This window comes from Podarcis tiliguerta (assembly GCF_965153285.1).
Source record: "Podarcis tiliguerta genome assembly, chromosome: 8".
NCBI lineage: Eukaryota > Metazoa > Chordata > Lepidosauria > Squamata > Lacertidae > Podarcis > Podarcis tiliguerta.
Window position 1 is genome coordinate 23822266 of NC_139541.1, and position 13690 is coordinate 23835955.

The 13690-nt window shown below is 46.8% G+C and overlaps 1 protein-coding gene across 2 annotated transcripts; it reads right to left on the reverse strand.

The window, feature by feature from the left end:
- Window positions 1–31: 31 nt before the first annotated feature.
- On the reverse strand, window positions 32–7475 carry CDA (cytidine deaminase). Of its 2 annotated transcripts, none has more exons than XM_083452309.1 (5): window positions 7331–7475; window positions 5533–6190; window positions 3765–3876; window positions 2482–2539; window positions 32–938 (listed from the first exon to the last, which is right to left on the reverse strand). In XM_083452309.1, the coding sequence occupies exons 2-5, from the start codon at window positions 5696–5698 to the stop codon at window positions 825–827; spliced, it is 450 nt and encodes a 149-aa protein (XP_083308435.1). In that variant the 5' UTR covers window positions 5699–6190; window positions 7331–7475; the 3' UTR covers window positions 32–824. The 2 variants fall into 2 exon arrangements, with proteins under 2 accessions (XP_083308435.1, XP_083308434.1); XM_083452308.1 differs by having other exon boundaries at window positions 5533–6533.
- Between the last annotated feature and the right edge of the window lie 6215 nt (window positions 7476–13690).

Sequence of the window (13690 nt, forward strand, 5' to 3'; positions counted from 1 at the left end):
TTTAGCTCCACGCAGCCTCTCCCGGCTCTCCCTTGCAGAAGGCCCCATGTTTAATTCCTGGCATCTCCAGGTAGGGCCATCTGAAATCTTGGGACAGAGCTTGAAACAAAACTAAGCTAGATGAACCAATGTGTTCCTGTTTAAATCAACCCTTTATTGAGAACCATGAGGACCGGGATCTTTTTTTATATTTTGGAGGAGGATCATAGTTTTTCCTAAAGAAGCTATGGTAGAGCACCTTCTTGGCATGCAGAAGGTCCCAGTTTCAATCATCAGCATCTCCAAGTAGGGCTGAAAAAGTCTGAAGCTTCGGCAAGCCACGGCCAGTTAGTGTAGAGACAGGTCTGAGCTAAATAGACCAATGGTCTGATTTGGTCAAAGGCATCTTTCCGTCTTCCACCTGGAGCAGTGCATGCTAGCACTGCAGATAATGAGATGAAGCCATCTCCTTTTTTAGGGGAGAGTTCGTGGGGGAAGCCACTTCTGTAAAGCAGGGCATTAAGCTGCAAAAGGATTTCTGGAAGGGACACCAAGGGTCATCTAGTCCAACCCATCTTTCACCCAAGGTGTGGCTCGAACCCATGACCCTGCGATTAAGAGTCTCGTGCTCTACCATTCCTTGCTTTCATAAATATCACTCTTAGCCGAGTGACTTCCAAAGGAGCTCCCTCCCTGAATGTGCAGGATGGGCTAAAGGAATCGCATTTGAACTGAATATCTGAATCTGCAATAGTTTTGAAATATATAAAAGGACTCTGTCCATCATGCTGGGAACATTAAGGTCACCAAAGCCTCTGTGGGTTGATTCTTGTTTCTTGTGCTCTTCAGACCATCTTCAGGTCTTCTGGTCCAAAGGAGAAAGGCAGCAGGTCCTCCAAAGTCTTCTGAATGTGCGTCCCATCTGCCTTGGCCAAGAAGATTTCCCAATGTTTGCCGAACTAGATAAAGGTTTAAAAAAAGAAATCCCACAAGATGGTTGTCTTATAGCACAATCTGGTGCATTTGTACCCCAAAGTGTATCTTCTCACTGAGTACAGAGTTTTCCAAACTTGGGTCTTCACCTGCTTTTGGGCCACAACTCCCATCATCCCTAGCTAGCAGGACCAGTGGTCATGGATGATGGGAATTGTAGTCCAAAAACAGCTGGGGATGCAAGTTTGGGAAACAAGTGAGTTAAAGCATAAGAAGAGCACCGAAGCTGGAGAATAAACGTCATGGTGCACCTGTAGCAGCAAAATTGGATGTCTTTATCTGCTCAACTTGCAATAAAAACATTTCTCTCCCATATTGGTCTCTATAACTCTTCGGTGGCTAAACTTTACCCCCCCCCCCAAGGTGTCCTCTTCCATTGTCTCCCAAGACAGACGGATGCTAGCTTGAAACTGGATCAGCTCAAAGGCCTGTTTAGCCCAGTGTCCTGTTCTCCCAGTGGCCAGTCAGATGCCCCAATGGGAAGACCATACAGCACCTGAGTGCAGCAGCCCTCAACACCTGGTACACAGTGGTATAGAACCTCTGATACAGGAGGCATTCAGGTAATCAGCCTAGAATAGCTTGGATCCCCTTTTAAAAACTGGTGTGACGTTAGCCACTTCCCAGTTCTTAGGTATGGACTCTGATCTTTATATTAGAAGGCCTGCCCCCACTCTCCAATTTAAGACCCCCCCCCTTTAATGCAGTGATGGCCAAACTTGGCCTTCCAGCTGTTTTGGGACTACCAACTCCCATCATCCCTAGCTAACAGGACCAGTGGTCAGGGATGGTGGGAATTATAATAATAATAATATTTTTTTATTTATACCTGGCCCTTCCCGGTTCAAAAACTGTGCTCAGGGTGGCTAACAACAAATTTAAAACACTTAATTGTAAAAGCAGCATAAAATACAGTATAAAAACATGAATAACAAAAATTCAAAGTTCAGAAATCAATTTAGGGGAAATCCATCTAATAAGCATTAGATAAACCCCCAGGGCTAGCTGGCTGAATTAGTCCTACTTGGGCCAGCGAGGAGGCCAGGGGAGAATTAGCTGTGGGGTCTCAGAGTGGGTGAGGGGAAGGAAGAGAAGGGAAATAAAAGATCAGGCTGAATTCAAATTAAAGGCCAGGTGGAATAGCTCTGTCTTACAGGCCCCACGGAAGGAGGTTAAATCCTGAAGGGCCCTAGACTCATGGGACAGAGCATTCTACCAGGTCGGAGCCATCATTGAAAAGGCCCTAGCCCTGGTTGAGGATAGTCTGACTTCCTTAGGGCCCGGGACCTCTAAATGATGGTTATTCATGGACCTTAGGGTCCTCTGCGGGGCATACCAGGAGAGAATTGTGGTCCAGCAACAGCTGTAGGACTATCACTGCTTTAATGCCTCTCTGGCCTAAAGGAAACAAGCCATTTCCACAGGGGGGATCTCTTGTCCTTTGGTTCTGGTGTGTTCGTGTGACAAAGGCAAAGAAGGGTTTGGGGTTTAAAGGAGCAGTCTGTTTACCTCTCTGAGCACTTGTCTGCAAGCCCCACAGGGCACCGCGAACGTTTCTTGGCTGTTGCTGTTGGAGCAGAATAAAAGCAGAGTTCAGGAGTCTCGCTCATAGCACAGGAGGCTGTCTACAAAATATGCTAATACGGTGAAAGATTCAAGTTGAAAAAATAATGAAGTCAGAACAAGACACACTTCCCAGATCATTGGGTGGCTGGCTGGCTGGCTTCCGGACAGGTGTCCACTGACCGCAAGGTTTTTCCAGCATCCATATCACCACCACAGTGTCATCAGTTGCCAGCCCAAATCTCCCCCTGCCCCACATGGAAACCTGGTTTAATCCAGATTAAAAGAAGGATAAAATCTGATAGTTTCAAAAAGGAGCCTATTGCTCATAACCCGGTTGTAATGCCCCAGCAACCCATTTGCAAATCTGAAGGCATCTGTTATAACAATTTAATTTCTGACTCATTTATATTGTTTTTCCCCCTTTGTGTAGATCCATCCCTAGACCTCTTAGAAAAAAAGATACAGAAACCCATGTATTCCATCATTCTGCTTATTATGGAAAAAACTTTTCATTCCAATGTTATTTTCTTGCATTGCACCTTCTTGGTGTCTTTACCTGTCATGCGAAAGCACCTGAGAAGGGTACAGAGCAGGTGAGAGGGGGGTGGGGAGGGTCCTGGGGGCCAAACAGACACACCTTTGGCCCTTGGGCTTGAGTTTCTCCAGCTCTGGTCTCTTATCCCACCAGATCTCTCACCACAGGTCTCAACAAAAGGCCAGGGGAAGGGAAAGAAGGTCAAGAAATCCATAGCATTTAAGACTCAGTGTATGTAGTGAACTGTCTGGCCCCTTCTATATTCCTTATTTAAAGCAACATCAAACCACCTTAAATGGTCATGACTTTCCCCCCTGCCCTCCACCCAAGAATCTGCGAACTGTAGTTTGTTGCTTTGTGCTGAGAGTAGTTAGGAAGCTATTCCCTTCCAGAGTAACAATTCCCAGCGTAGTTCAACCATCAGTCCCTCTTCCTAGTGAATTCTGGGAATTGCAGTTCTTTGATGGGGGAATAGGGGTCACCTAATAACTCTCAGCACTCTTAATAAGCAACAGTTTCCAGCATTCTTTGGGGAAAGCCATAGCTGTTTGAAGTGGTGAGACGCTGCTTTAAATGTATAGTGCATATAAAGCCACTGGCTGATAGCAATTATTTATAGCCCACCTTCCAGGCTGCAAATCCTCCCAAGGCTGCTCGTTCACCAACGAAGCAGGATAGGAATAATACCTACCAAATAACAGCTATAGCTCGAAATTTTGTATGCCCTTCTGACACTGCCTTCTGGATTGCTGTACGTTCAGCACACACACCCAGCGGGTAACATGCATTTTCAATGTTGCAACCTGAAGAAAGCACAAGATGGGTTAAAATCTCTCGTGACGAAGCCTTAGAATCCATATCTATAGTATATTGTACTCATGGCAGCAATGCCTCATCATGGATTGGCTGAGCTGTTGTGGCATCCTAGAACATTCCATTGCTTATGAAATTGGAGAGCTTGCAGGTCAGCTTTTGCAAGGGAAAAGAACATTGTCAGTTTGACAGGAATTAAAAATTCACTAAGGGTCAAGGGCTGGGGAATGGTTCTGGGGAACTAAGGAGCCAGTTCCTGATTATATATATATATATATATATATATATATATATATATATATATATATATATATTGTTTGGATTAAAAAAAATCAAACCATTTCTGCCAATCTATCTTTGATACCTCTTACAGAAGCCACAGTTAGAACTTGAACTGGTTCATTAAGTATTGTCAAATTCATTCATTTTTCACTCTGAGTGATATCAGTGGTTCTGGTTCATTGATTATACAGTACACTGGCTACCCCCTGCAGAAGAAAAGTTCTGGTTCAAAACACATGATGATGAATCATCAGTACTGTAGGTTTATTTCCCATTTCAAACCTCACTGCCCCCAAGAACTCACAATGAGGCATTCGGCCCAACCTGTTCAGATGTAGCTGGACCATTAGCCATGCTTGCTGGGGTTGATGGGAGTTGGGAGTCCAATAGCATCCAACAGGCGGAATGATGGCTATTCTGGCAAAGCCTCAGTGCTCTTCCACCCGCAATATAAGGGATAATACTGGTGCCCTGCTTTATAGGGCTGTTGTAAAAGGTAAAGGGTAAAGGGACCTCTGACCATAAGGTACAGTCGTGACCGACTCTGGGGTTGCGGCGCTCATCTCGCTTTATTGGCCGAAGGAGCCGGCGTTTGTCCGCAGACAGCTTCCAGGTCATGTGGCCAGCATGACTAAGCCGCTTCTGGTGAACCAGAGCAGCATACAGAAATGCCATTTACCTTCCCGCTGGAGCAGTACCTATTTATCTACTTGCACTTTGATGTGCTTTTGAACTGCTAGGTTGGCAGGAGCAGGGACCGAACAATGGGAGTTCACCCCGTCACGGGGATTCGAACCGCCAACCTTCTGATCGGCAAGTCCTAGGCTCTGTGGTTTAACCCACAGCGCCACCCGCGTCCCTAGGGCTGTTGTAAGATTACTGAAATGAGGCATGCAATGTGCTTTTCGGGGGGGTGGCCATGTGTTCTACTTTACTGAAGGCATTGCTCTGTCTGAAGGCATCTTCTGTTTGAAAGGCTGTTGCCAAAACAGAGGGCAGGCAAGGGTACGCAAAATTGCAGGTGCGAATTGTAAGCATCGATGCAAATGTAGAAATAACAGCATGGATTTAAGCCAAAAATGCAGTGCACCTCGGCACAATGAGGAAGACCGGGCGACCTGCATGCCACCCCAGCCAGTTCTGAGGGTTCTTGATCTTTCAACCAGACTTGAACCAAATACCCTGCAAATACAGTGCTACCAGGCCACAGATCCAATCCCCAAAGGGTAGTGCAGGGGAAGGTTCCTCGTCTGAAGCTTTGGAGTGCCACTGCTACCCAGAGTGGACAGTACTGAGTCAGAGGGACTTCAGTAGAAGGATGCATGGCATGGCTGCCACATGGAGGAGGGTCTTCCTTCACTTACCAGAGAAGATCTTCCCATCAGAGGTCAGGAGGGCAGCCCCCACCGGGTAGTTGCTGTAGGGGCAGTAGGCAAACCGCTTGGCTTCTTTGCTTGTGGCCAAAAGGAGTTGAACCTGTTCGGGTCCCAGTGCCACGGGATTTGGAGCGCCGCCGTGCTGTTGCGCCATTGCAACGTGGAGGCAGTATCTGGCAGGGCCTGCCTCAGCAAAAGCCGCACTCCCAGGGACTGGAGTGTGTGTGCAGGCACGACCCCTGAGCTTCACCTTTCCTTTAATTCACATTAGAGGAGAATTGGGCTCTTCCTCTGACAGGTGCCACAGGCAATGCACCAGCGCGCACCTATCTGTTGCTGCAAAAGTGCCCGGCTGGGCTCTTGTCCTCTCTTGCAATGCAAAACAGCTTTCTCTGAGTGAAGTGCTTCGATCTTTGCTCTTTAGCTAGCTACACTGTTTGTGTGCAGTTGTTGGTGTGGGGGGAAAGGACTTGCCTGCCCTTTCTCAGCAAACGTTCTTTCCGGGAATCATGTTTTCCAAATTATCGCTGCTGCCAAAGGCCAACGAGGTTGGGTGGGTCAGGTCAACGTCCCCACATGCTCCTTAGCTCTCTTGACAGGCCCCTTTGTCCTCCTCTGCTCTGGCTCTGTGGTGACTTAAAGGTCCCTGCAACAGAATCAGAATGATGGTGAGATGCAACAGTCGCTGGGGAGTGACAGATGCCCATTAGATCTGGGGCTCATGCTGAAACGATGTGCTTGGCTTCCGGTGCCTCTGTTTAACCAAGTGGCTGTTGTGGGTGTTTGGAAAGGTTTAGCTGTCGCCTTGGTTCAGGGAAGCAGCGGTGTACAGCCTCCGTCTCCTGTTTCACCTCTGTGGGTGCCAAAAGTGAGTTTGTTTGCAGATTCGCTGAGCCTGGCTTCGGGAACTTGTGTGTGGACCGATGAGAAGGCAGGTCACGTGTCAAGCCACAGAACACCATAGCAACAAAGGAGATGGGTGTGGAATGCTGGTAGGAAGAAAACACCAGGGAAGAAGGAGGGAGGGAGGGACGGAGACAGTGCGTACACATAATACAGGAACCATTGGAAGCTGCCTTATACATTGTAAGACCGTTGCTCTTATCTAGTTCAGCATTGTTTACACTGAGTGGCACCAGCTCTGCAGACAGGATATGTTCCCTGGGACCTTCTGCATTCAGATCAGGTGCTCTACTGCTGAGCTACAGCCCTTGTCAAATAGGAAGCTGCCTTATTACTGACTCCATCTAACTCAATATTCTCTACACTGACTGGTAGCATCTCTTCACAACTGCAGATGGTTTTTTTTTTAAAAAAATGCAACTTTTAAAAACTATGTGTATGGACCAGAAGTCCCCTGCCCAGCCCCCCAAACTCCTACCATTGTATATAAATTAATATATGCAAATGTGAATTTCTGCCATTCCCCCCTTCCTTTAAACAACAATCCTCATCTCCAGTATTCATCTCCAGTTTCTCCTATCTCCCTTCCCCACCTTTTTGAGGACAGGGGACCATGCTTCCCCTGCTCTATATGTGAAGCTTGCAGACTAATGGAGTCATGAACCAATGGATGGCAAGAATAATAAACCCGCGTCTTCATTATGCTTTATTGAGGGACCTCCTCCCACACTGGAATCTTCCATAAATGCCTACTGGTCCACTGTCTACATAAGCTGGCAGCAGCTCTCCAGGGCTTTAAGCGGAGGTGCCTGGGACCTTGTGCGTTGAAAGCAGACCCTCTGCCACTGAGCTACATCCCGTCCGCAGTCCTGTGTCCCCTCACCTGTTCGTGGGCTTTCTCAGAGACGAGACAGGCAGAGGTTTAGAGGGAACATGGGGAGGTTCCTTTGATGCCCCTAGGACGCAGTTCACTCGACTCCAAACTCTTGAAGGCGTTTCTTGTCCTTATCAGTCTTGGACTGCAATTCTGACTCCTCACTGGTTCTGTTGCTTATGTAAGATTACACACAGTTTCCCTTTCTGGGGAAGATGGGGGCAAAACAGAAGTTGGTTTTAAGTCCCTCCTTCTCTTTGTCACCTGTTAATATTTCACCACCCTTCCTGGGCTTTTCACCACCACCCTGGACATTTCACCACTCTTCCTGGGCAGTGGCACAAGCGTTTCCTTGTCCCTATAGGTCTAATCTACTCATTTATATCTGTCCATGCTGATCCACCACTCTTCCTCCTATTTTTTTTTTTTTAATATAAAACACCAGCTCCTTGTTTAGTTTTTTGCATTGGATTGTATATGATGCTAGTCCTACCTGTTACCGGAAAAATCCGAGGGCTCCCTTGGACAAAAAGTAAAGACACCAACCAGAGTAAATTGGAGCAAATCAGCAGCCTGTAGGCTTGGCCTTTATTGTACTGTTGCAGCAGGGTGTTCCCCTCACTTGCAGGAGAGAGGAAAGACACAGAAAATGGTGTGCAAGACCTTATAAAAACTTTTGAAATTCCCATCCTCTAGGTCAAGCCCACCCCCAGAAACATCATGCATACATTACAGAAAGGAGGGGTTGAGGGAGGAGTTGTGGTGGTAACCTGAGTGTCCTGTCACCTGGCTGGTTCCCTTCTACCCCTCCCCGTGAGTCATTTTCTGAAGACAAAAGGTAGTCGCAGTTTCCTGCCCCCTGAGGGGAAATCCAATCACTGTTCTTTTGTTATAGTCCGTGTTGAATCTACTCCCATATGCAAGTTCTTTGTGACCTTGATTGCCCTCTGTCTGGGATCATCAGGGTTGGCATAGCAACTGGGCAGGGCTCCTGTGGATGTGCTGGTATGGTGAAGGGATTATGGCGCCCTGTATCAAACCTTCCTCATTTTGTAGTCTTTCCTTCATGGAGTAAAATAAAAGTGGAACATTGCAAATCCGATGTATGGTTGATTTTCTATGAATTTATAACAGAAGTGTAGCGTATGTAGTGTGTGAGTGTGAGTGTGTGTGAAGTTTGTACAAACTGAATGATGGGGGGGGGGGGTTCCTGCTACATACCCAAAGTAGGACCATCATAAGTTAACACACATGACTAGATTAGGTCCATTAATTTCAGTGGGCCTACTCTGTATCTGAGTTTGATACATCCTATAGGCTTTTTTTTTTAAAAAAAAAAGATGTCCCCCATTTTTCTTTTTCATAGGAATTATTGTTGTTGCTGCTGCTGCTGCTGTTACAAGTTATTTCCTGTCCTTCACCCCAAGGTCTCTGGGTGGCTTACAGAATTAAAACACAGTATTAAAACAGTTTAAAACAACTCCCCATTGGGGTGAGATGTTTTTAATCAGCCGATGCGGGGGGCGGGGGGGGAGGGAGGGATTAAGCCCTCCTCCTCCAGCACTGCAGGACTGATTTAGTTGCCATTGATCTTCATTTTTTTTCAATGTGGCAGATCTTAAACAAGCGTCACATACGGCTGCAGCCTAATTTTAAAGAATCAGAGAAGGAACAGAAAACACAGTACTGTAACTGGAACATGAACAAGCCACCAGATGGCACCTTTGAGCAAGTTAAGGGTTCTGTGTTGGGACCAAGAGGAGGTGAATCATTATCCATCAGCCAAGGTCAAAATGTTGAACCTGGATAGCACGCTGTTGGGGCTCATTCACATGTTCAGTGTAATGTGGCCATTACAGATCCAGTGTTAAGGTCCCCCCCCCCGGCTCCATTCCCATGATCACACAGATAAATGGCTAAGCATACAAAGAGGCTTCTGGATCAGGCCAAGGATCCTGTTCTCACAGTGGCCAACCAGATGCCAAAGCCCAGAAGCAGGAGCCGAGTGCAGCAGCCTTCTCTCTGCATGTGATTCCTATCAACTGTTCTTCAGAGGCACTTAATGTGGAGGCAGAATGTAGCCATGGATAGGCTTAGCCTCCATGAATTTGTCTAATCCACTCTTAAAGGCATCCAAGGGGAATATGATGAATAAGAACATACAAAGATCAGGCCATCTGGCTGAGTTTCCCCAGCCACTCTGGGCGGCTTCCAATCAAGTGTTAGAAACAATACAGCATTAAATATTAAAAACTTCCCTAAACAGGGCTGCCTTCAGATGTCTCTTAAAGATAAGATAGCTGCTTATTTCCTTGACATCTGAAGGGAGGGCGTTCCACAGGGTGGGCGCCACTACCGAGAAGGCCCTCTGTCTGGTTCCCTGTTACCTCACTTCTCGCAATGAGGGAACCACCAGAAGGCCCTTGGCGCTGGATCTCAGTGTCTGGGCTGAACGATGGGGGTGGAGACGCTCCTTCAGGTATACAGAACCGAGGCCCGAGAGCGACAGCACTCTCCCCTCCTATGATTTTCAGCAACTGATATTCAGAAACCAACCACCTCTGACTGTGGAGGCAGAACATGTCCACCAGGATTGAAAAACAATGCTAGCGCATGCAAAGGGGAAAGTGTCAGAGCATTTATATAACAAAGAGCTCAGTGAATGAGCATAGCCAGGATTTATGTTGGGGGGGCGGGGGCAGAAGCAAGCTAACTGCAAAGTGGTCAGTGAAGTTTGTTTGTTTATAATTTTTATTAGTTTTCAATTACAGTTCACTAATAGCCTCATTATAACAATGCCAATTTATAATACAATTTCTAATACCAATCATTCAGATAAAAAAAATATATAATTTAGGTGTTCTGTCCTCCTGCGCATGCTAGAATTGATGGTTTGATGATTTTATTTATTTCTGCTTTCCAAAATCTTATTAATTTCAATTACACTCCGGTCGAGATAGCAATCCCTTATACAACAACTGCAATATTAACAACTTCCATTCTTATTGACAAATTAAATGGTTTATGAAGCTACCAGTGAAGCACTCAAACTATATCCTTAATCTTCCTGTGTGTGGCAATTATTCTGTCTGTGAGGTTTCTTTCTTTCTTTCTTTTTATTTATTTGATTTATGGGGGCATCTCTCCCGCCCCCCATGGCTCAGTGCTATGTACAGGCATCTTCATAAACACCCTGGGAAGGTAGGCTACATTCATATTGGTTTATATTTTTCTCAAACTTAGGTCCCCAGCTGTTGTTGGACTACAGCTCCTATCATCCCTGACCACTGGGGATGATGGGAGTTGTAGTCCAACAACAGCCGGGGACCCAAGTTTGAGGAACGAGGTTTGCACATGTCTTCATCCAATCAGCAGCAAAGTAAAGGGGAAAGTGTTCCTTCCCATCAATTTAAAGCAACGTGACTTCATCTCAAAAGGACCATGCTAGCAAAGATACCCAGGCTGTGTGAATCTCCCAGGAGTTTAAAAAGGTAAAGGGACCCCTGACCATTAGATCCAGTCATGACTGACTCTGGGGTTGCGGCGGTCATCTCGCTTTATTGGCCAAGGGAGCCGGCGTACAGCTTCCGGGTCATGTGGCCAGCATGACTAAACCACTTCTGACGAACCAGAGCAGCGCACGGAAACGCTGTTTACCTTCCCACCGGAGTGGTACCTATTTATCTACTTGCACATTGACGTGCTTTCGAACTGCTAGGTTGGCAGGAGCAGGGACCAAGCAACGGAAGCTCACCCCATCACGGGGATTCGAACCGCCGACCTTCTGATCGGCAAGTCCTAGGCTCTGTGGTTTAACCCACAGCGCCATCCGCATCCCCTCCCAGGAGTTTAGCCACATTTAATTTTTGTTGAGCTGGAAGCTATGCATGGCTGCTGGCTTCCTCCAGGAAGGCAGAGAGAGGGAGAGAGTAAAGGAGGGTGGAAAAGGCCAAGGCTGCTGGGAGTCTGTTGTGTCGCTCCCATGGTAACTTGAGCTCATTTTTGGCTCAGGTTAAGCCTTTCATGAACATAAGTGAAAGTCAGTAACTGCATAGTAGTACCACAGAGGATGGCCCGAGGCTCAATACCTGCCGTCTTCAGGTACGGCTGGGAAAGAGCTGACGCTAATCAGTGTCAATCGTAGGAGGGCGCCGGTCAGTAATCACACAGTCCAAAGCTGAAGTTACATTTTATTACCAAAAACACGACCTCCACAGACTTGGTTGAGTGACAGGCCTAATGAGCAGAACAGCTCATTCCGGTGGTCTTCCTCAATGAAAATCAGTTGCTGAGACTGAAAGTCCCTGCCTCCTCACCAGGGCTTTTCCCATGCAATCAGAGACTGTGCCTGTGTGCAGCCAACCTCTCCTCTGCCCTTTCCATGCCTCTTCTGTTGCGGAGAGGAGGGTAGAGGGGAGCAGAAGGGAGAGAAACCTGTGACACTTCACCAGCTGGACTCTTGGTCTCCCTTCTCCCTTCTCTCCTGCTGCAGATTCCGAGTATGGATTTCCCCCTGCCACAGACTCTCCCGGCTCACTAACTCTGTGTTATGTACTGAGTTGAATAGGATCCAAAATGCAGCAGTCTGATCGGTCCTAGAACAATAGGATTCAGAATGCAGCAGTCTGATTGGTCCTAGAACAATAGGATTCAGAATGCAGCATCCTGATTGGTCCTAGAACAATAGGCTCCAGAATGCAGCAGTCTGATTGATCCGCAGGAGCCACCCAATCCAGCTGCAGGTGGAAGTGAATCCGCGATCTGATTGGCCTACAGTAGAATCCCGGAATTAGCCAATCATGTGGGGCCCATTGTGTAAATAATGTATATAAAGCAGACATTCTGGGGGAACTTCCATTCCTTCTCACCACTATGAGCTGAATAAAGAGCATCAAATCCACTCTCGACTCAGTATATTTCACTCTGTTACCTCTTTAGCTTCCATCACCTCCTCTTCCCCATCTTCTCCCTTTGACCACTCAATGTTGTCACACCACCACCACCCCTCTAAAGCCTTCTTCCCTTGGTGCTACCCCAGCTGGTTCCTCTCACCATTCCCCTGCTACCAACCAACCAACCAACCCCTGACAGCAGTAGACCATGCTGAGCTAGACAGTCCAACGACCTGAGTTTGCACCAGGCGGTTTCCTGTTTAAACCAACGCTTTTCCAGAGGCATGAGGACTAGAATCTTGCTTTATTGTTAAGAGGAGCACTATAGGCACAGGAGCAGAGCACCTGCTTTGCATGCTGAATCTCCAGCAGCTCCAGGTAGGGCTGGGAAAGGCTTCCTACCTGAAACCCTGGACTGCTGCTACAAGTCAATGTTGAAAATACAGAGCTTAGCGGAGAAACAGTCTGACCTGGTACAAAGCAGTTTCCTCTGCAAAGGAGGCTGGGCGACGTCTTCCTTGGGAGTAGGACTTGCTTGGCCGCCAAGCTGCAACCCTGGGGGTCTATTTTTATCTTTAATGATACCATTGCCGCGGGCAAGAGCTGCCAGAGCTCTGCTTCGTTCTCCCAAGTTTCGTTTCCCACCTTCCCTCATTTGCAGAAGCAAGACAAAAACACCGCTGTTTAAAGAGAAGGGTCATAGCTCAGTGGTGGAGCATTTGCCCTGCATGCAGAAGGTCCCAGGTTCAATCCCCAACAGCTTCTCCAGGTAGGATGGGGAATGTCCCCTGCCTGCAACCCCAGAGAGCCACTGCCAGTCTCTATAGACAAAACTAAGCTACGTAGATAGACCAATGGTCTGACTTTGTATAAGGCAGCTCCATGTCTCCCTATCTGGAAGGCCACAGGTGTTCAGAGGGCCTCCACCTGGAGTCAGGCATTTTGCTGTGCGCCATTCCAGCAAACATTTGGCAGGCACCCTCACTTAATTTTATTATTTATATTTATTAAATTTGTATACTGCCTGATACCTGCAAGTCTCACTTTTTATTTTCAGGCGCCTCTTGAAGACCTTTTGATCCAAGGAGGCCTATGCAACTATTGAATTTTTTAAAATCAACTAGTCATTTTAATGATCATTTTAAAACTGTTTTCTATTGTGTTTTCTATTTTACTGTATATATTGTTGCGCACTGCCATGTTATATTGTATTTATTTGTACGATATAAACACACACACACACACACACTAAACAAGACATTCTACGCTTCACTCACATTTTTCTTTCCTATTCTATAGCTGTCGAGATTACTCACTTTCTGAATTGCTTTTTGGTGCCTTTCATTGTAGCATCATTGTAGCATAGCTCAGTTGGTTAGAGCATGGTGCTGACAACACCAAGGTTGCAGGTTTGATCCCCATATGGGACAGCTGTAGGGCTGCCATATTTCAAGAAGTAAAAAAAAAAAGTTGGACA

What these genes read in the sequence shown, in the direction of transcription:
- CDA (XM_083452309.1), bottom strand. Translation starts at nt 5,698, where the DNA reads ATGGCGCAACAGCACGGCGGCGCTCCAAATCCCGTGGCACTGGGACCC. An exon ending in TGATGGGAAGATCTTCTCTG is followed by an intron (nt 3,877 to 5,532) that starts GTAAGTGAAGGA and finishes TGCTTTCTTCAG; the next exon opens with GTTGCAACATTGAAAATGCA. An exon ending in GCAGACAAGTGCTCAGAGAG is followed by an intron (nt 939 to 2,481) that starts GTAAACAGACTG and finishes ACCTTTATCTAG; the next exon opens with TTCGGCAAACATTGGGAAAT.